This window comes from Mus caroli, unplaced genomic scaffold (genome assembly GCF_978045245.1).
Source record: "Mus caroli unplaced genomic scaffold, Mus_caroli_1 scaffold_20, whole genome shotgun sequence".
NCBI classification, from domain to species: domain Eukaryota; kingdom Metazoa; phylum Chordata; class Mammalia; order Rodentia; family Muridae; genus Mus; species Mus caroli.
In genome coordinates, this window is record NW_028227275.1 from 58105223 (window position 1) to 58127058 (window position 21836).

Below are 21836 nucleotides of genomic sequence, written 5' to 3' on the forward strand. Positions count from 1 at the left end.
GTGTGTTTAGGAGTTGCCTGTGGCTGTTCTTGTGCCATTAGGCTGAGGAAAGCGGCTACATCTGGGAGGTGTGAGAAAGCTGAAATGCTCTCTGTCCTTTTTGTAAAAGTTGGCTGATCTCTGCTCTAATTCATTAGATAACTAACACACTTCAATTACCTTTCTTAAAAAAACCAAAATCAAGCTGGAGAGATAGCTCAGTGGTTAAGAGCTCTGAATGCCCTTCCAGAGGACACAGGTTCAATTCCCAACACCCACATGGGGGGTTCACAACTGTTTGTAATTCCCAAGATCTGACACCCTAACACAGGCATACATGCAAACCACCAATGTACACTAAAACAAAACAAACAAGCAAAAAAAACAAAATCAAATCATTTATTGTTGTTGGGCATAGTGGTGCATGCTTGTAGCGCTAGTACTTGGGGGTCTGAGGCAAGAGAATTGTGAATTTGAGACCAGCCTGGGCGATCCTGTTCCAACAAGGAAGGTGGGGCCAGGGAGGCGGCGAAGAAAGAAGACCACCCACATCTTATGTTACTGTTTATTTCTTGTGGTTATTTACTTATTTATTTTTAATGCTTATTTTTCTTTATGTCCGTCTGTGTTAGATACCCTGGTATCTGTGGAGATCAGATAAGGGTGTCAGGTCCTCTGGAGCTGGAATTATGGACAGCTATGAAGCGCCTGGGGTGGGTGTTGGGAACCCAGTTCAGGCTCTGCAGTAGCAGCAGGCACTCCTGAGCACTGAGCCATCTGTCTACTCCGTTCCTAATTCTTATTTTTTTGTTTTTTGTTTTTGTTTTGTTTTTTTATTTTTTATTTATTTATTTTTTTTGATTTATTTATTTATTATATGTAAGTACACTGTAGCTATACTTCAGACACTCCAGAAGAGGGCGCCAGATCTCGTTACGGATGGTTGTGAGCCACCATGTGGTTGCTGGGATTTGAACTCTGGACCTTCGGAAGAGCAGTCGGGTGCTCTTACCCAGTGAGCCATCTCACCAGCCCCCTTGTTTTTTTAAAAAAAGATTTATTTATTTTTTTTTTTTATGACTACGCTGTTGCTGTCTTCAGACACACCAGAAGAGGGCATCAGATCCCATGACAGATGGTTGTGAGCCACCATGTGGTTGCTGGGAATTGAACTCAGGACCTTTGGAAGAACAGTCAATGCTCTTAACTGCTGAGCCATCTCTCCAGCCCTCTTTTTTTTTTTTTTTAAGACAGAATTTACCTATGTAGTCCTGCTGTCTTAGAACTCACTCTGTAGACCAGGCTGGATTCTAGCATGCACCACCACGTCAGGGATTTTTTTGTTTTTAAAGATGTATCTATTTTGTGTGTGTGAGTGTTTTGCCTATTTGTATGTGTGTGCACTACATGTGTGCAGTGCCCATGAAGGTCAAAAGAGCGTGTTGGATTCCCTGAAACAGACTTATAGATGCTTGAAGGTCATCATGTGGGTGTTGGGAACTGAACCCCTGAGATCCCTCCAGCCACGCCCCCTTCCCTGATTATTAACAGCTCTTAGAGCATTTCTTCTTGTTTGAAAAGTTCTTTGCTGTATATATACACACCCACAGAATTTTATTTTACTTATGTATGTTGTAGAAAATCTCCAACCCCAATAAGCCCATGCCAGGAAAACCCAGTTGTGTATTTATAAACTGCACGCCTATGTTGGGCAGATATATACCGCTATCTTCCCTGGCTATGAAATCCTGCTACTTGCAGTGTCTTCAGGCCATGCACTTTTGCTACATCTTCCTTCCAACATCTCTCCCTCTGTCCTCCATTTGCAGTCTCTTGCAACTCCTCCCACCCTGCTACCTCTTTCTTGTATGGAGAACCCGCCTTCTCATTTTCGCCCAGCGATTGGCTATTTGTCATCTTTCTTAGTCGATCAGATAATTAAGAGAAATTCTTCTACATATGTATGTGTGTAGTCCTATGACTATATGAGCACATGTATGTTCGGTGCTCCCAGAGGCCAGGGAGAGTGTCAGATCCCTCTGAAGTAGATTTGCCTGAGTTTGTGAGCTGTCTGACGTAGGTGCAGCGCCTGGCCTCTAGTTCTCCTGACTGAGCAGCAAGTGCTCTTAGCTGCTGAGCCTTCTCTCTGTCCCAGCCCTTCATGTTCTTACTCACTCCCGGATTCAGGTGTGATTACAAGGGTTTTTAAGCCTCCTGGTAAAGGTCATCTTTTTTATATTATAGTCCTCTGTCTGGAGACTTGGCTGTGTCTCCTGGGTTGATGCTGGACCCTCACATGACCCTTTCCTTCCTCATCCTCACAGACGATCAGCCGAGCCTTCATGAATGGGAGCTCGGTGGAGCACGTGATTGAGTTTGGCCTTGACTACCCTGAAGGAATGGCTGTGGACTGGATGGGCAAGAACCTCTATTGGGCGGACACAGGGACCAACAGGATTGAGGTGGCCCGGCTGGATGGACAGTTCCGGCAGGTGCTTGTGTGGAGAGACCTTGACAACCCCAGGTCTCTGGCTCTGGATCCTACTAAAGGGTAAAGGCTGCTTTTGTCTGTCGTATGATGCAGGCCCCTCCCATCTGTCCACAGGGCCTCGGCTGGCCCCACAGAGCACCTGGTGCTTGCCACTAGCCTCAAAGGTGCCAGGGCTGGCAGGATCCTAGAAGATTATCTTTCTCATTCTTAGAGGGGAAACTTAGGCTAGCTAGCATTGAAGCTGCTGTCAGGCACTAATGTAAAAAGGCAGAGACAACGTCATTTGTAACAAGCATTGGTGAGCCAGACACAGGCAGATTCTCAGGTTTGCTGGCTAGCCAGTCTAGTCAAATCGGCAAGCTCCAGGCTCAGTGAGAGACCCTGTCTCAAAATAAGATAGGAAAATCAGTGAGGAAGATACTCAGTGTTAAGCTCTGGATGGACACACACATGCACGCACGCACACATACATGTCTGATGCCAGCTCAGGCCTCCTTCCGCAGTGGTGACCAGACTGCCCTTCATAGATGGCGCTGAGGCCCTTGGATTTATGACTGTTCAGAAATGTTGGTTTGCAAGCTCTTGGCCTTGGCCTAAGATCTGCCTAAGAAGGAGTCCCACCTTGGGATCTGAGGCCTGGTGGGCCAGGTCTGGTCTTTTCTGGTGCTAAAAGACCCTTTTGGAGCAGGGCACATATTCACTCTATAGAGCATCCACACTGCCATGGGGACAACTGAACCCTGCCTGAAACAGAAGCTGTGAGCTCAGGATGGCAGGAGGAAGACAAAGGACCAGGTGCTAGCAAAGGCCAAGAAAGTCTTCCAGATCTTAGAACGAGGTGTGGGCAGTCTTTCCAGATGGGCAGGGGAAGAGGAAGACGGGGCCTTCTGTGCTCCGTTAGCACTGGTCAGGTTTTCACTCTTGAGAAAAGGGTCCATCATCTGTACTTGCCCACATCTCTCTCTATTTCATGGGACACCAACACTCGGCCGGCTTAGTGAAGATGTGGCTTGCTTTGGCAGTTTTGTCTGATGGCTTTTCTGCATGTCCTGTTTGGCTGCACGTGGGTTCTTCCCATACTCTGGCAAGAGTCAGCAGTTACCTGAGGTCTGGCTCCTTCTTACTTACTGGGGAAACATCACTGACCAGCTTCCCCCAGGGCAAGAGGGTTAAGTCTAGGCGGTGTTGCTTCCTCTCTGCTGTATTCTCTGTGTTAAGCAAGGATTCAACTAAGCTGGCATGCCCCTCTCCCCTTTACTGGTATCTTCCAGCTACATCTACTGGACTGAGTGGGGCGGCAAGCCAAGGATTGTGCGGGCCTTCATGGATGGGACCAATTGTATGACACTGGTAGACAAGGTGGGCCGGGCCAACGACCTCACCATTGATTATGCCGACCAGCGACTGTACTGGACTGACCTGGACACCAACATGATTGAGTCTTCCAACATGCTGGGTGAGGCTGGTGACCTCGGGGGTGGGGTGAGGGCTGAGTGACAGGGCTCTCGCTTCCCCCTCCTTATGCATGCTAGCCTGCTCTGTCCAGTGAGCCCCTTGGTATCACAAAGGCAAAGACACAGGACTCTTCCCCTCTCCTGCAGCCATGTCCCCATCTAGCCCTGGTATCCTTACCAGGAACGTGTTGGGAATGGATTTCCGGACTCTAGGTCCCAGCCAAACCCTGAGCCAGGACTGGTATTTTACCTTCTACCACATGATAGTGCTTTTTATTGGAGGTAAACTGAGGCTAAGTATGTAGTAGGGCTTGTTTGATATCACCCTGCAAGGACTCTTCAGAGCTTCCCAGGCCTAGATTTGGCCTCCACCAGCTAGTAGCACCAATTCCTTCTGCATCCAGACCCCTTTCTAACAAAACCTATGTATTTAATTCCTTCTGCATCCAGACCCCTTTCTAACAAAACCTATGTATTTAATTCCTTCTGCATCCAGACCCCTTTCTAACAAAACCTATGTATTTAATTCCTTCTGCATCCAGACCCCTTTCTAACAAAACCTATGTATTTAATTCCTTCTGCATCCAGACCCCTTTCTAACCTATGTATTTAAAAACTAAGCTTTGAGTACATGATACTTTAAAAATCTGGATATTTTTGTTATGTTTTTACTTTTTAGAAATAATATTTGGTTGGGCTGTGGCTCAGTTGGTAGAATGCTTGCCCACCGTGCGTAAAGCCCACGGGTTCAATCCCTAACACATAAACTAGGTGTGGTGGTGTCACTTGTAAGCCCAGCACTCAGGAGGTGGAGGCAGGAGTGTCAGAAGGTCAAAGTCACCCTTGGATATATGAGGACTTTGAATTCAGTGTAGGATACGTGAGACTGGATGCATGGATGCATGGATGGATGCATGGATGCATGGATGCATGGATGGATGCATGGATGGAGAGCTGTTTTTGAAACTTAACTTTCCTTTAAGTTATACTGTGTACAATTTTCTGCTTTTTTTGTGACCCCCCCCTATATAAGACAAACATGTTTTCACATCACAAGCTTGTTTTTGTTGGTACCATATGTGCCATGATTAGAACATAAGAGGATTAGAACATGGGCTTACAGCTCACAGGCTGTAACGTGAAGATGTGCTCCTTCCTGGCCTGGGACCTTATGCTGTCCCGCTCTGCTCTGCCAGACTTGTTCCCTGTTTCTCTCTGACTCAGGGCTCACGCCTGTTGTATACTGGGTGCATCAGTGTGCCACACCCTAGTCAACAGGTAGCAGAGGAAGATAGGTCTGCCCAGTCCACTCTGTCATCTGCTCTCGGAGGGGCTGGGCCTGACCTTTGAGATCTCGGATATCTGTTCTTTTCCGTTGCTCTGAGTCTCCACAGGGATGCTATAGCCATGTGACTGTGGGGCTCAGGTATAAATGGCCTGTGTGCTCAAATAGGTAAGATGGAGTTAGGCATGCTGACTCAAGCCTAGAGTCCCAGCAGTTGGGAGGCTGAGGCAAGAGGATCATCATGGGCTTGAGGCCAGCCGAGGCTACACAGTGAGTTTCCTAGACTTCTCTAGGCTGTAGAATTGAAATACTGTTGGCGTAAACAAACAAAGGTGCTGTCTGCTGAGAGCTCTCCTATGAATGTCTTTTCTCTCTGAGGATGCTGGGTAGGCTTGCCACATAGGTAGGCAACCAGTCAGCTGCATGAAGCCACTCCGGCTTCCCTGCTTGGCTGACAGTCCTGTAAATCAAGGTTGACTGACTCTCCCAGAGGCTCCCTTAGCTCATTGGCCTGCTAGCTCTCTTGCTGACACGTGTGTGCTATGTCCCCGCACAGGTCAGGAGCGCATGGTGATAGCTGACGATCTGCCCTACCCGTTTGGCCTGACTCAATATAGCGATTACATCTACTGGACTGATTGGAACCTGCATAGCATTGAACGGGCGGACAAGACCAGCGGGCGAAACCGCACCCTCATCCAGGGTCACCTGGACTTCGTCATGGACATCCTGGTGTTCCACTCCTCCCGTCAGGATGGCCTCAACGACTGTGTGCACAGCAATGGCCAGTGTGGGCAGCTGTGCCTCGCCATCCCCGGAGGCCACCGCTGTGGCTGTGCTTCACACTACACGCTGGACCCCAGCAGCCGCAACTGCAGCCGTAAGTGCCTTGATTCCCACTTGCTGCACGCACCAGGCCTTAGCCCCCGAACCACCACTGTGGGCTGTGGTGGGAGAGAGCTTCTCAAGTCGGGGTGTCTTGTGTTGGGCGGATCGTACACTGCACGGACTTCATGGAATCACCTGGTGACCAGACTGGGTGAGGCCAAAGCCTCTTCGCTGTCTGGTTCTGTAGGAGGTTCTTGGGATGTAGAAATCATTTAGGAGCAGTGGGAGGGGGACATCTTGGTGTATGGCCAGCACTGTCCTGAGTGCATGGGAACATAGTGACAACCATTTCTCAGTCATAAAACCTGAGGCCCTGAGGTGTGTAGTAACCTGTACAAGGCGACACAGCTGAGATTCTTCCAACCCCAGAATGGCTCTTGAGTCTGTGTTCTTGATGCTATAAGCCTGTACAACCCGGTGTTGATTGACTCAGTAGGTGTGACTATGTCCTTACTTTCATGGCAGGGAAGGTGAAATTCAGAAGGCCAGGGAGTGACTTCCCAGTAGCCCTCTGAGGACAGGTGTGTCTTGTCAGTAGGCTCCATGGTGATAAGATGTTGGCAGTTAGCCAGATACAGACTGGCCTCCAGCTAGAGCTGGACAGTCCCCGAGGCCTCTGCCATCGGGTCTTGTGCATCACCCATACATTGCATGGCTCTGCTGCCTTTCCCTGTTGAGCCGGTGAGGACCCTGAGATTTGAAATGGTGGGAAATGTACCTGACCCTGAGCTGGTCTGCAGTGGCCACAGCCAGAGTCACCTCCATTTGTCTGTCTGTGCACTACATGTGTGTAGTGCCCAGAGAAGCAAGAAGCCTTGGATGCCCTGGAACTGGAGCTACAGACAGTTGGGAGATACCACTTAGGTGCTGGGAATAGAACCCCAGGTCCTGTGGAAGAGCAGTCAGTGTTCTTAACTCCTGAGCCACCTCTCCATCATCATCATCATCATTATTATTATTAATTATTTTTGAGATAGAGTCTTACTATATAGCTGGCCTGCAACTTGCTATATAGACAAGACTGCCCTCAAACTCGTGGAGATCCACCTGCCCCCACCTCCCCCCAATCCCCAACCCTCAGACAAGGTTTTTCTGTATAGCCCTGGCTGTCCTGGAACTCACTTTGTAGACCAGGCTGCCCTCAAACTCAGAAACCCGCCTGCCTCTGCCTCCTGAGTGCTGGGATTAAAGGCGTGTGCCACCACGCCCGGCTTGCCCCTGCTTTTCTGAGTGCTGTGCGTCCACCATGCTCAGCTGGGGCTGTTCTTGAAGCAGGTAGGGGAGCAGAAGCAAGAATGCTTAACTTCCTAGTGTCTTGGACCAGTGGCTTGGATTTCAAACCACCCACTGTAACACACTGATCCTGGAGGCTGCCTGGTACACATCTGAGTATCATAGTTCCTGAATCTGGGCAGCTGGACTTGGGCCTCAGGATCTGGGCTCCCTGCCAGGAAGGAGAGCCTGCTTTCTAATCTCTCCAAAAGCAGTTTTCTCCCGTTCTGCTCTCTGTGGGTACCTGTATTCACATCCACACTCCCACACTCCCCACCTCTTGCACACAACTTAAAAAATAATAAAAGCAAATCTTAAAATAATTCCGGGACTGGGGGTAGCTCCGTTGGTAGAGTGCTGACCTAGCATGAGCAAAGCAAATGTAGCATGGCATAAACAGGGTGTGGTGGTGCGTGCCTGTGGCCCCAGCACTTGAGAGATAGAGGCTTAGTACTTGAGGAGGATGAAGAGTGAAGAGAGTTTGAGACCATCCTTGACGGCCTGGACAAGTTCAAGGCCACTCTAGGCTAGAAGATACCCTAGATTAAAAAATAAAATAAAAATAAAGAAAAGGGGGAGAAAGGTGTTTATTTATTCAGAACAATCATACAGACTTTGGGATGATAACAGAAATAGCCCAGAATCCGTGCCAGCTGACAGTTCTGTGTCTGCTCTTGTCTAAGAGGCCCAGTGGTCTGTAACCACTCTGGCTGCTGTATCCCTGGCCCCAGCCTCTCATCTCCCTCTTACTGATGCTTTCTGCTCAGTCTGTTTGTCCAGCTTTTCAGCTTGCTGGTGTTCTCTGCTAGGTCTGTCTGTCCAGCAGCCTTAGCTGGCTATGCTTGCCACTCAGTCTGTTTATCCAGTCCCTTAGCTTTCACTTGCTAATGCTCTCTGCTCAGTCTGTCTGTCCTGCTCCAGCGCCCTCAGCTTGCTGATGCTCGGCGCTCGGTCTGTTTGTCCCACTCCAGCGCCCTCCACCTTCTTGCTGTTCAGCCAGAAATTTGCCATCAGCCGGATGATCCCCGATGACCAGCTCAGCCCGGACCTTGTCCTACCCCTTCATGGGCTGAGGAACGTCAAAGCCATCAACTATGACCCGCTGGACAAGTTCATCTACTGGGTGGACGGGCGCCAGAACATCAAGAGGGCCAAGGACGACGGTACCCAGGCAGGTGCTCCTGAGGGCAGGGTGTGGGGGATGCTCTGCCCAGAGCTTGCCCTGCTGGCTTCCAGGCTGCTCCCCTTTTCTGGGCAGGGCTGGTGGCAAGCAAGGATTTGGACTCCAGTTATGTAATTATAGGTGTGATCCTGGCCATGTGAGGCCTTGGACTTACGAGAAACTGGCTTTCCCAGTTGTTGGTAGGGGTAGGGGGTTGGGTGGTAGTGGGTCAGGCTTTATGGATCTTTTGTCCAATGTGGTTTTCTGTTGCTTAGAAGCACTACATGCTTCCTTTATTTTATAAGATGCATGCAGTTAATCTTTGTGTGTGTCTGTGTCTATGCGTGTGTGGGGATGAGACAGCAGTGCTGGGTGTTGTTCCTCAGGAGCATCCACCGGGTTTCTCCTTGGGACCTGGGACTCCCCGATCAGGGTGCAATGCTGGCTGGCAAGTCAAAGAGATCTGCCTGTCTCCACCTCGCAAGAGCTGGGATTAAGAAAGTGTGCCACTGTGCACAGCTTTCCAATGTGGGACCTGCTTCTCTGCTCACAGGGCAAGAGCTTTTCCCAGCCATCTCTTGTGCCGTTAATTCTGTAATATAAAGCCACAAGCCTGAGCAGATTACCAAACAGAAACAGTTGGGCTTCTGAGACAGAGCCTGGTAGGGTTGGAGAGAGGACTCAGTAGTTAAGAAGACAGGTTGATTCCCAGTGCCCTCTTCTGCCGCCTTGGGCATGCCCATGGTACAGAGACATGTATAGAGGCAAAACACCTATACACATTAAAATAAATAACAATAGTAATAACACTCCTGCCCCAGTGACACATAGACAGCAGGTTGGGGTTGTGGGAAGTGTTGGAGCCTCTTTGCCTGGCCAGTCAGTCACTCCTGCATCTGTGGGTGTGAAGCTCCAGGGACTCAGTCTGTGGGCCGTGTGAAATGGTGGCAGAAGTGTCTTGGGAAGCACGAGGTTCTGACTCAGGTGTGGCTGGATGTGGCTCACAGCACATGAATGGAGATATGTGCGTCATGCAGTCTTCCTGCAGCCACAGGCCAGGACACGTGTCTGCACTCACTTTTTTTCCATTTTGTGTGTATGTGTGGGTGTGACATGCACGTGCATATGTCCTGTTTGCATGTGTAGGGTGTATGCGTGTATGTGTATGCGTGTGTTCTTGACAGTGATGTTGGGAACCTTTCATCTTCCTGAGGCAGGGTCTCATAGTCAAACTGATAGTCTTGCTGGTGCGCTTGCTCTGGAATCCCTGTCTCTCTGCCTTTATGGCTGTCATGCTCAGCCTGTGTGAATTTCTGAGGCTCTCACCTGCGTGCGCAGCGAGCTCTTTAACCGTTGAGCTGCCACCTCCATGCTTGTTTTGTTTTTTGAGACAGGTTTTTCTGTATCCCAGGCTGGCCTCAGATTCAGTCTGTAGCATAGGCTGGCTCCTCATCCTCCTGCTTCCTGTCTCCCAGGTGCCGGGGCTCCTACAGTTGGGTGCTACCTCAACTGGCTTTTTCATTCTTATGTTTCCCTTAAATGAGATTGTGTATTACTGAATGCTAAGCCTGAATTCACTTAAATTTTTATTATGTTTATCTATTTTGTTATATGTATGTGAGCAGGTGACATGGTTCAAGTGTGGAGGTCAGGGGAATTTGTGGGAGTCAGCTCTCCTTCAATGTATGGATTCAGTGTCAGGCTTAGCAGCAATCATCCTTACCCAGTGAGCCCTTTTGCCAGTCTACTGTGCTCTCTCTCTCTCTCCCTCTCCCTCCCTCCCTCCCTCCCTCCCCCCTCCCTTCCTCCCTTCTCCATTCCCCCCACCCCACCCCCACCCCTGTCTCTGTCTATCTCTCTGTTTCTGTCTCCCTGTCTTACCCCAACTCCCAACCCCCTCTCTATAGCTCTGGATGTCCTGGGACTTGCTATGGACACTAGACTGGCCTGGAACTCACAGATATCCCCCTGCCTCTGCCTCTTAAGTGCTGGGATTAAAGGCATGCACCACCATGTCTAATTAGCCCAGTTTTCAAATCTAACAGAGTTGAGCTTCTCCTGGTCTGTGACTAGTCCAGGAAGGACCTGCCTCAGGAAGCCTGTCACAACAGCCACAGAACCCAGTGGCCTCTTTCCCAATGTATGCTATGAGTCAGCTACGTTAAAGCAGCACTTACTCCCATGAGCTGGTTTACAGATCTCTGGAAATGTAGATGTTTTTTGTTAAAAATTAATTAATACATTAATTTGTGTGTATGTGCATGCCTGCGTGCATGCCTCTCTCTCTCTCTCTCTCTCTCTCTCTCTCTCTCTCTGTGTGTGTGTGTGTGTGTGTGTGTGTGTGTGTGTGTGTGTGTGTGTATGTGTGTGCCCACGCATGCGACTAGACACTAGTTTGATCCCTTTAAGCTGAATGACTGTGTTAGTTACTTTTCTGTTGCTGTGATAAAACACCCTGATGAAAATCACTTAAAGAAGAAAGGATGTGTCTCACAGTTCAAAGTTCAGGCTGTTAGAGCTCAAGCTAAGGAGGTAGAAGCAGAACCAGGCAGCTGGTCACATTGTGTCCATAGTCAAGAAGCAGAGAGCTAGGCATGGATGGTGGTCACATTGTGTCCATAGTCAAGAAGCAGAGAGCTAGGCATGGATGGTGGTCACATTGTTTCCATAGTCAATAAGCAGAGTGCCAGGCCTGGGGGCACACTTCTAATCCCAGTGCTTGGGAGGCAGAGGCAGGAGGACCTCTGTGAATGGTTCTAGACCACCCAGGACTACTTTGTGAGATATGTCTCAAAACAAGCAGAGAGCAGTGGATGCTGTGCTTTCTGTCTGTCTGTCTGCCTGCCTCTCTCTCTCTCTTTTATTTTTTTATTTTTTATTTTTTTACATTTATTTCTTTTGAGGTATGTGCCATTGCATGCATGCTTGGGGCGGGGTCACAGGACACCTTGTGAGAGTGTGTTCTCGCCTTCTACCATGTGGGTTCCAGAGAGCAAGCTCAGGTCGTCAGACTTACCAGAGACCCTCTCTGCCTTCTTTTTATGCAACCAGAATCCCAGGCAGGGAATGGCGCTATCCACAGTAGGCTTTCTCATCTAGATTAACCCAATCAAGATAATCTCCCACCAGTTTTCCCAGAAGCCAGGTGATTTCCCAGGTAATACTAGATGCCATCAGGTTGACAGTTTAGACAAACCACCACAAGGTGTATATGATAAAAATCCTCACTGACCTGTTAGGTTATCAAGTCATAGCTATAGGTTAGACTTGCCTTTTCTTCATATTCTTCTTCCTGTTCATCCCCTTCTTCCTCTTCTTCCTTTCCCTCTTTTTTTTTTTTTGTTTTTTTGAGACAGGGTTTCTCAGTAGCCCTGGCTGTCCTGGAACTCACTTTGTAGACCAGGCTGGCCTCGAACTCAGGAATCCGCCTGCCTCTGCCTCCCAAGTGCTGGGATTAGAGGCGTGCACCACCACGCCCGGTCCTTTCCCTCTTCTTCCTTTTTCTCTTCTTCCTCTTCCTTTCCATCTTCTTCCTCTCTCCTTCCTCCCCTTCTTCCTCTGTTAGTGGTGAAGATAGTGGCTGGTTCTTCAACTTCACGATGGGCCAGTGGTTCCAGACAGTCACCTTGAGTACTATGGATGACTGTAGCTTTTGTGTAAGAAAGCGCCATGGTACAAATCTTAAGTCCCTGTGACTTTCAGAACCTCCCCTCCCCTTGTCTGCCTCAGACACTTTCCTGCACCACCCAGTCCTTCCCACTTTTCCTTGCCTGCCCCAGATACCCCTTACCTGCATTTGCCTACCCATCACTCGCTGTACAACCTTGCCTTGCTCCACCCTTCTACCCAAGAGCCTCGCACCTGCCCTATGCCCCTTGCCTGGCTCTGCAGTCTGGGTCCCCTCTCCATGCATAAAAAGGGAGGTATCCCTCTGCTCTCCATTCCTACTCTCCTGGGCACTGAATTAAAAGAACAAGGTTTGAACATCGAAAGCCAAGAGCCTGAGTCCTAAACAGTGGGAAAGAAGGGAGAGAGGTTGGGCTTCAGGTCTCATGTCTATCTAGTTGACATCCTGCCAGTGTCCTCTGGTAGATTCCGTCATGGGACCTAGAATCTGGTGTCCTGTTGGGACTCTTTCTAGTTTGTTCTGTGTATTCGTAAATGGGCATATCACTAAGATCTAAGTTGAGAGCTACCGTGATGGCTCAGTGGGTAAAGGTGTTTGAAATCATGCCTGATGGGTGGCCTGATTTCAAATCCTGGGACCCATGTGGTGCAAGGAGAGAACCAGCTCTCACAATTTGTCCTCTGAGCTTCACACGGTGTCGTGAAAGGTGTGCGTACACACATATGCACAAAACCAACCAAATAAATAAACTTGTTTTTAAAAGAGCCGGGTCTGCAAGTGATGCCTCACGTGTGTTGAAATCTTAACCTTGAGGCTGACTTGACCTTCCACTCTCCCTGGGTGTTCACGGTGCATGGCAGTGTGGTGCTAGCTTGGTTTGCTTCTCTCTAACAGCCCTCCATGCTGACCTCTCCCAGCCAAAGCCTGAGCCCAGACAGACAGCCACACGACCTCAGCATTGACATCTACAGCCGGACACTGTTCTGGACCTGTGAGGCCACCAACACCATCAATGTCCACCGGCTGGATGGGGATGCCATGGGAGTGGTGCTTCGAGGGGACCGTGACAAGCCAAGGGCCATTGCTGTCAATGCTGAGCGAGGGTAGGTGGCCCTAGGGAGGGACAGGTGAGGGCTGCAACGTGCTCAGCCCCTGTGTACCTGTAGTGCTGGCCTCGTGGGGGCTAGCCAGTGTTCCCAATGTGGTACCCAGGAACCCCAGCTGCACAAGCTGAAGGTGACGTCTAGGTGGTGGTTTGGGGACCCTGGGGATGTCAACCCTGCTGCATGGGCCTTGTATCAGTCTGTTCGGCTTGATCTTTGTGACTGCAGGATTCTGCCCCATACACAACTCAAAGCGCGTCCTTCCTGGGATCCCCCAGCACCCTTGCATGCTGGTCCTCGTAGTGCCTTTTTAGTGAGAGACCTTTGCACAGAGGCTCAGGCAGGAGCTCGCTGGCCTTTAAGTCCTGTGGGGCGGACGTAGAAAGCAGGTGTTAGATCGGCAGGGTTGTCTATGGGGTTCCCGATGATGATCAGAGCCTGATGTGCCAGTGCTCAGTCCTGACTCCTGCACGTCACTACCCCAGTGATGGTGGGCAGGTGATGCGGACTTCAGAGGCTTGGTGTCCCTTTCTATGATGGTGATGTCAGCCTTTCAGCCCATAGATAGCTAAGTAGAGCCTAGCTGCTGGAGGACGCTGTTCAGGAGCTGAGTGAACACCCTCTGAGGAGGTGGGCAGGCAGGCAGACCGGTCCTTGGCAGTTGGGCAAGCGGGGAGACAAATGTTCTGTGGCTACAATGTTGATCCATATACTGTCTCAGACACTTAGTGTCTTGCCACTTTAGGTTTTCCCTCTGACCAGTTGCTTCTCTTTGCTTCATGGCCTTCTCTTTTCAGCAGTTTTCACTGGATTCAGGGCTACCCTCACACACAAGGATTGTATCTCAATCCTAATATTTTCAAAGACCCCATTTCCAAAGAGGCTCACACCCTAAGTTCCAGGGTGGCATGAATTTCAGGGACACCATTCCCCCCACCACGAGGTATAACCCGGCAGCCTCTAGGACCTGTGAGGTCTGGGGCTACTGCTTCCTGGACAGCAGAGGGTCAGGGGCTGGGCTGGTCCTGTGGATGAGGTGGGAGCTCACAGCGCCCGCTTCTTACCTGCTTCTTCCATGTGCTGTGTTTCCGCAGGTACATGTACTTTACCAACATGCAGGACCATGCTGCCAAGATTGAGCGAGCCTCCCTGGATGGCACAGAGCGGGAGGTCCTCTTCACCACAGGCCTCATCCGTCCCGTGGCCCTTGTGGTGGACAATGCTCTGGGCAAGCTCTTCTGGGTGGATGCAGACCTAAAGCGCATCGAAAGCTGTGACCTCTCCGGTATGCACCCTGGATGTCTCCAGCCACAGAGTCCTCAGTCTGCAACTGTTAGGGGTGACCCTCCTGTGCGCTCCCAGCCTTCCTTACTACCAATAGGGGTGGCAGTTAAAATCTTGCTCAGCTTGCTGTGAGCCTGGCATTGTGTTTCAGCTCTGTATGTTCATATGTAATCCAAATACCATGGGGACCTGGCTGTGAGCCCCTGGACTATGGATCCTAGTGCCTTTTCTTCTAGTAAAAGCTTTGTGATTGGGGAGGTGGCTCAGTGGTAAAGAGCTTCCTGTGCAATAGAAGGATCTGAATTCGGATCCCCAGCACCCTTATAAACAGCCAAGGACTATGGCCCATGCCTGCAGTCCCAGCCGAGGACTGTGGCACATGGCTGCAGTCTCAGTGTTGGGAAGGCAGAGTCTGCAGGATCCCGGAGGCTCTCTGGCCAGCCAATCTAGCCAAATCTGTGCACTCCAGTTTCAGTAAGAGATCCTGTTTCCAAAAGTAAGGTGGAGAGCCAGCCAGGTGACTCAGTGGGTAAAGGCCCTTGCCACCAAGTCTGAAGACAGGAGTTTGATCCCTAAGACCCACATGGTGGAAGATGAGAACTTATTCCTCTAGCAAGTTGTCCTCTGCAAGTGTGCTGTGGCATGACCCTCCTCCTCCATGAATAAAAGTAATAAAAATAAAAACTAAGGGTACTGGAGAGATGGCTCGGTGGTTAAGAGCACTGGCTCCTCTTGCAGAGGGCCTCAGTTTAGTTCCCAGCACCCACATGGCAGCTCACAACCATCTGTAACTCCAGTTCCAGGGGATCCAGTGCCCTTTTCTGGGCTCCTTAGGCATTGTAGGTATATGGTATACAAATATACATATGAACAAAATACCCAGTCACATAAAGTAAATATTTAAAGGTCAGGTGTAGTGATCCATGCGTTAATCTGAGCACTTGGGAGGCAGAGGCAGGTGAATCTCTGTGAGTTTCAGGCCAGCCTGGTTTACAAAGGGATTCCAGGACAGCTGAGGCTACACAGAGAGGTCCTGTCTGTCTTTTATCCTTTTATTCATTCATTTATTCATTCATTCATACTACATACATATATGCATACACATACACACCTTAAATGATAAGATTGAGACTTCTGGCCTTCGTATGTGTGCACACTTATGTAGATAAATACATCCACATAAATACTGGGTGGGTGGGCGGGCGCGCGCGCGCGTGCACACACACACACACACACACACACACACGATGAGTGAGGAAAGAAAGCACCATGCTTACAGAGACCAGTGATCATGGTGCAGTTAGATGGTATGATCCTGAACCCTAGGCCCGCCCTAGTGCGAGCAGCCTGCTTCTATGGTATCTGTTCCAGCTCCCAGCCCTGGAGAGTGTAGAAATGCCCCAGACTTGCATGGCCCCTTCTTTAAATCTGCATTCTCCTGAGCACAGTGGGTCTGGCCCTTCACTCGGCTGCCACTCATGGAGCCTTTATGCTAACCACAGGGGCCAACCGCCTGACCCTGGAAGATGCCAACATCGTACAGCCAGTAGGTCTGACAGTGCTGGGCAGGCACCTCTATTGGATCGACCGCCAGCAGCAGATGATCGAGCGCGTGGAGAAGACCACTGGGGACAAGCGGACTAGGGTTCAGGGCCGTGTCACCCACCTGACAGGCATCCATGCCGTGGAGGAAGTCAGCCTGGAGGAGTTCTGTACGTGAGAGGGGACAGCGTTTGTGGTGGGGTCTCCTGGGGGAAGGTGAATCAGCCCTGTTGGCATCAGATGGGCTGCTGGTGCAAGAGCCGTGTGCCTGAGGAGCTCATGGGCTCAGCACCGAAGGCCAGTGCATGTCCAGATGTCTGCCTCTTTGATCAGTTTGTTTGCTGATGTAGAGAAGTACCCAAACCTGCTTTTTAAAAAAGTTCTGTCTGTCTTCTACCTACCCACACTTCTACCAATATTCTGTCCTTCCGTCCATCCATCCATCCATCCATCCATCCATCCATCTCTGTCATTTGCCTATATTTATCATCTATTTGTCAGTTTGCCTTTGAGACATAGTCTATAGGTAGCCCAGACTAGCCTGGAATTCTTTTTTTTTTTTTTTTTTTTTTTTTTTGGTTTTTCGAGACACGGTTTCTCTGTGTAGCCCTGGCTGTCCTGGAACTCACTCTGTAGACCAGGCTGGCCTCGAACTCAGATATCCACCTGCCTCTGCCTCCTGAGTGCTGGGATTAAAGGCGTGCACCACCACTGCCCGGATAGCCTGGAATTCTTGACAGTTCTCATGAGTGCTGGAATTCTCTGAGCTGGGGGGAGGGGAGGCAGTACACATCATGGCAATGATTGTATGATGAAGAAGGCTACATGCTTCACTGGCAGGAACCCAAGCACTGAGGAGAGAGGTGGAATCCCACTGTCTCCTGTAAAGACACCTCCCCGCCCCCACCCCATGACCCAAAAGCTCTCCACTAGGCTCCTGCTGTTTGGTTTTGTTTTGTTTTTGCAGTCCTCAGAGTGAATTCAGGTCTCTGCTTGCTGGATAAGTACCCTACCCTTGAGCTACACCTCCAGTTAGGTCCCACTAGGTCCCACTCCTTAAAAGTCCTGCTGCCTCTCAGTAGTGCCCCAGTGGCAAGTACCTCTCCTGGGAAGCGCAAGTCTCTGAGCTTCAATCACCAAAAGAAGAAGGGACCTTCTGTCACCTTCCATCCGCTCCGCTAGGTGCAAAGCCATTAGGGAACGTGTATCCAAATGGACAGCCTTTCTTGTCAGCTGCTCAGATGCCCTGGGAGTATACTCTGCTTTGTCAGGGTTCAGACCTGTGGCTGCCCCTCCATGCTGCCATACCGTTACAGCAGTCTGACTCCTTCCTAGCCCCACAGGCACCATCACTGTCCAGAGCTTCCCGGCTAGGCACGATGTCTTCTGAGTACCTTCCCTCTTCATGCTGGAATGGTGATTGGGTTGATCTTGTGCCGGTGGCAAGACTGCTGTACAAGTACAGCGCTGCTGCCAGACTCGGTTTTTATATCAGGTTCCATGTCGGTATTGATTGACTGGGCTGGGAGCTGGGACCAAATGAGATGGTCTTCTATAGGAGTCTGGCCTTTGCCTTCTACACACGTTGAGCTCTGAGGAGGAAGGTAGAGGCTGACCCAACTCCATCTTGCTGTGTTCCTGCAGCAGCCCATCCGTGTGCCCGAGACAATGGTGGCTGCTCCCACATCTGCATCGCCAAGGGTGATGGAACGCCACGCTGCTCGTGCCCTGTCCACCTGGTGCTCCTGCAGAACCTGCTGACTTGTGGTGGTGAGTGAGACCTTGGGAGTTTGAGTACGGAGCCATATCACTGCCTTGCATGCCTTAAAACTGAATCTCCAAAGCATGCCATTTCTTATGGCTTCTCTCTCTCTCTCTCTCTCTCTCTCTCTCTCTCTCTCTCTCTCTCTCACTCATACACCTTTTTTTTAAAAAAAAACCAAAACACTCATACATACATACACACGAGTCTAGTGCTATGAATTTCTCCCAAAAAACTGCTTTTCCTGCATCTCACAGATTTTAATAAGTTGTATCTTAGTTTTTGGATAGTTCAGATGTGTGTGCGTGCATGCACGTGTGTGCGTCTATGTGCTGTGAAGACTAGGGGTTAATCGTGGCTGTTATTCCTCACTTTGCTTTTTTAGACAAGGTTTCTCACTGGGAATTGGAGCTTGCCAATCAGGCTGTGCTATCTGTCCGGTGACCCCAAAGATCCTCTTGTTTCTGCTGCCCCAGAACTGGGGTTTCGAGCATACGTCATCACACCTGGCTTTTTACATTGTGTGCTGGGGATTGAACTCAGGTCCTCACACTTGTGTTGTCATGTACTGATCCCGTTCCCAGTAGCTGAAATATTTAGAAAAAATTTGAGAGACAACTTCTTCAGCCCAAACGCTATTTAGCAGTGTTTTGTGAAGTGCAGGTTGGCTCAGTGGTAAGTACACTTGCCTAGAAGTATTTGATCTCTAGATACTTAGGAGTGTCCCAGCTGTCTCTGTTCTGATTTCTACTTTAATTCTGCTGTGGTCTGAGAGCTACCCTTGTGGCATCTCTGTTCTTTACATACATTGTTATGTGCCCTACGGCCTGCGTGTGTTTGGGACTCAGTGAATGTTTCAGTGGTCTTGAGAAGTGTGGGGGTTCTGCTGTTGTCAGGTGTAATATTCTAGAAAAGTTTATTAGATACAGTTGATTGCTAGTACAGATCAGCCGTCTTTTCTCTTTCCTGACTACTTAGTCCATTATCAGTTACGGACAGGGTTATTGGATTTACAACAGATTTAAACAAAGATTTTTTATATATTGTATGTGTAAATACTTGCCTACATTCATGTCTATGCAGTTTACATTGTCCACAGAGGCCAGGGGGTAGCACATCCCCTTGGAACCAGAGTTACCAGCAGTTATGAGTTGTCAGATGGGTGCTGGAAACTGAACTCTGGTCTTCTGCAAGAGCAGCCAGCGCTCTTAAGGGCTCTCCAGTCCCCTAATAACAGATTTCCGCTTCTGACCTTTCTCCTCCCCCTCCCTATATCCTTTTCCCCTGGGGCTGCATGGTTGTGAAGGTGGATGGTGGTGTGTCATCCAGAAACAGGCAAGGAAGACCTAGGTTCAAACCCTGGACTCTGACTTCTAAGATGAGTGCCTTTCGGCTGGACACATGCCTTTTGTGAGCCACTGCTTCCCCCTGTGGAGACCGAGACCATCTACCTGGCAGGCTGGCTTTCCTTTAAGTAACAGAGCACTTGTGGGGAATGGCCATAAAAGTGACAGTCTTCAGTGCTACAGTGATTAAGCGTGCCTCCTCGGGGCTTCCTCTCTATTGTGTGCTGGGCAGCCTGGGAAGAGTTCTCACTTAGCATCAGGCTTCATCCTTGCTCGCAACTTCCCGTATACTTTGGACTTTGAGCAACTAAGCATTGTTCTCTAATGGCTGGTCCTGCTCCTGGGGACTGGTCTGAGTCTCTTACCTTGTCTGACACTTCAAAGCTTACAGTTTGGCCAAGAACAGAGCGGGCCTTTTGTGTCTGCCCATTCCCTTTTACTTCTAGTGGCTTAAACAGACTTGTGGTCTGAAGCTGCTGTCTGTGTGGCTCCTGTGGATGCCTGAGCCTCCTGCCTAGAGCAGGGACTATGGAGTGGCCCCCACTGATCCAGGCCTGGCTCTCCACTTGGGAGCATGTGCTTAGCCTACCATGAGATTTGGAAGTCCCTTCTTTTGGTTTGTTTTTTGTTGTTTTTGTTTTATTTGTTTGTTTGGTCATTGAGACAGTGTCTCTTGCAGTCCAGGGGCCTTGGGTTTCTGATGTAGTTAAAATCAACCTTGAACTTCAGATCCTTTTCCATTTCCCAAATGCTGTGATTACAGGGCATATGCCTTTATCCTCAGTTTGAGGTCTCTGCTCACAGCCTGTGAGATGTGTATTTTCAACGCAGACACTTTGCAATCTTCCATGGCTACTTGTCTGGTCACAGGATGAAGGGCTTGCTTAGGCCCTTAGATGGAAGCCCTGTGACACAACTGGCAAGTGGGAAGGCAGGCCAGGGCCTAAAGTGCTTCAGGGCTTCAACAACACAGCCCCCCACTCCCTCTGTGTGGCTTGGCCTAGCCACACACCTGTTCCTGCCCCACAGGCCTGTCACTCATACAGTGGAGCCTGGGTGTACAGAGGAGGAAATGGAGGCTTTGAGATGCTTAGGAACATCTCAGGTTTTCCATCCTGAATATGGTGAACGTCATGATTGCTACTTAAGTCAAAGTTCACAGTCAGCCCATGTTCCCTACCTAAGAAAAGAGACAGGGAGGGGCTCAGTGGGTAAGAACAAGCATGAAGACCTGAATTCAAACCTCCAGCAGCCACATCAAAGGCAGGGGTGGCTCTTGGAGCACCTGTAACCCCAGTGCTATGGGGAGAAAGGCCGAAACAGGGCGTCACCGAGGCTTGCTGACTGCCAGCAAGCTCCAGGTTCAGGGAGAGACCCTTTTTCAAAGCATTAAAGTAGAAGGTGATGGAGAAAGATGCTCTCCATGTCTGCATAGGTGTATGTACCTCCACATACATGTGCATATACAACAGAGAGAGAGAGAGAGAGAGAGAGAGAGAGAGAGAGAGAGAGGAGAGAGGAGAGAGGAGAAAATAAGAGAGAGATGTTGAGGATGTAGCTTGGTTGGTAGAGCACATGCACAAGGCCCTGGGTTCAGTCCTTCGAACTGTGTTAACCAGGAATGGTGGTACAAACATGTAATCCCTTTCCTAAGGGGGTGGAGGCAGGAGGATCAGACGCTCAAGCTCACTCAGGGAAGTTTGAAAGCAACTTTTTCATCCCTGCCTTTATCTGTGCTGGTGCTGAAGGTGTCACATGAGCAGGAGACAGTCCCCAGGGCACTGCTGACACAAAGTCAGTGGAAGCACAGCGATGCCTTTGCGTGGCTTGCTGGGTGGAGCCTGCATGACTGTGGTCTCCTTCCCTCCCCTAGAGCCTCCTACCTGCTCCCCTGATCAGTTTGCATGTACCACTGGTGAGATCGACTGCATCCCCGGAGCCTGGCGCTGTGACGGCTTCCCTGAGTGTGCTGACCAGAGTGATGAAGAAGGCTGCCCAGTGTGCTCCGCCTCTCAGTTCCCCTGTGCTCGAGGCCAGTGCGTGGATCTGCGGTTACGCTGCGACGGTGAGGCCGACTGCCAGGATCGCTCTGATGAAGCTAACTGTGATGGTGAGGCCCTACCCTGGCTGCCATCTCCCTCCCAGGTCCCATTAAAGCCATTTGTCCTTCCTTCCTATACATCGAACACGGGGCTCCATTTTTGCCTTCCACAGGTAAGGGTGCTAGAAAACAGCTAAATTGGCAGGCCCTCTTGGTGAGAACAAATGAAGTAAGTTATAGGCACAGCCTGAAGAAATACTCCTGCATGACCCAATCTATCCTACGGCCAGTTGACTTAAAGACAGGCTGAGAGTCTTACTCACATTTCCACATTTGGTAGTGACCTCTGCAGAAATGTAAGATAAATCCAGCTGTCAGTTGCTTTCAGGGCTCACATCCAGTACAGTGTCATCTTCAAAGGCAGTGCATTGTGCCACCTGTGGGATAATGCTGGCCACCTGGGACCACTCTGACCGACCAGCAAGATCTGCACTTACATATAACTATATACTGTTTTTGGTCTCCTTCCCCCACCCCCACCCCGCCCCCTGCTTTTGAGATCGGGCTTTATATAGCCTGGCCTAACCTTGAGTTTGCTA

At 49.9% G+C, this 21836-nt stretch overlaps 1 protein-coding gene across 1 annotated transcript in view; it reads left to right on the forward strand.

The window, feature by feature from the left end:
- Lrp5 (LDL receptor related protein 5) overlaps positions 1 to 21836 on the forward strand; it is a 106737-nt gene that overhangs the window by 69759 nt on the left and 15142 nt on the right. The window contains exons 10-18 of the mRNA XM_021152534.2: positions 2304 to 2530; positions 3742 to 3926; positions 5766 to 6089; positions 8341 to 8540; positions 13054 to 13262; positions 14357 to 14547; positions 16049 to 16258; positions 17733 to 17858; positions 21070 to 21306. Of these exons, the coding sequence (XP_021008193.1) occupies positions 2304 to 2530; positions 3742 to 3926; positions 5766 to 6089; positions 8341 to 8540; positions 13054 to 13262; positions 14357 to 14547; positions 16049 to 16258; positions 17733 to 17858; positions 21070 to 21306 (1909 nt within the window). The remainder of the gene's footprint in view (positions 1 to 2303; positions 2531 to 3741; positions 3927 to 5765; positions 6090 to 8340; positions 8541 to 13053; positions 13263 to 14356; positions 14548 to 16048; positions 16259 to 17732; positions 17859 to 21069; positions 21307 to 21836) is intronic.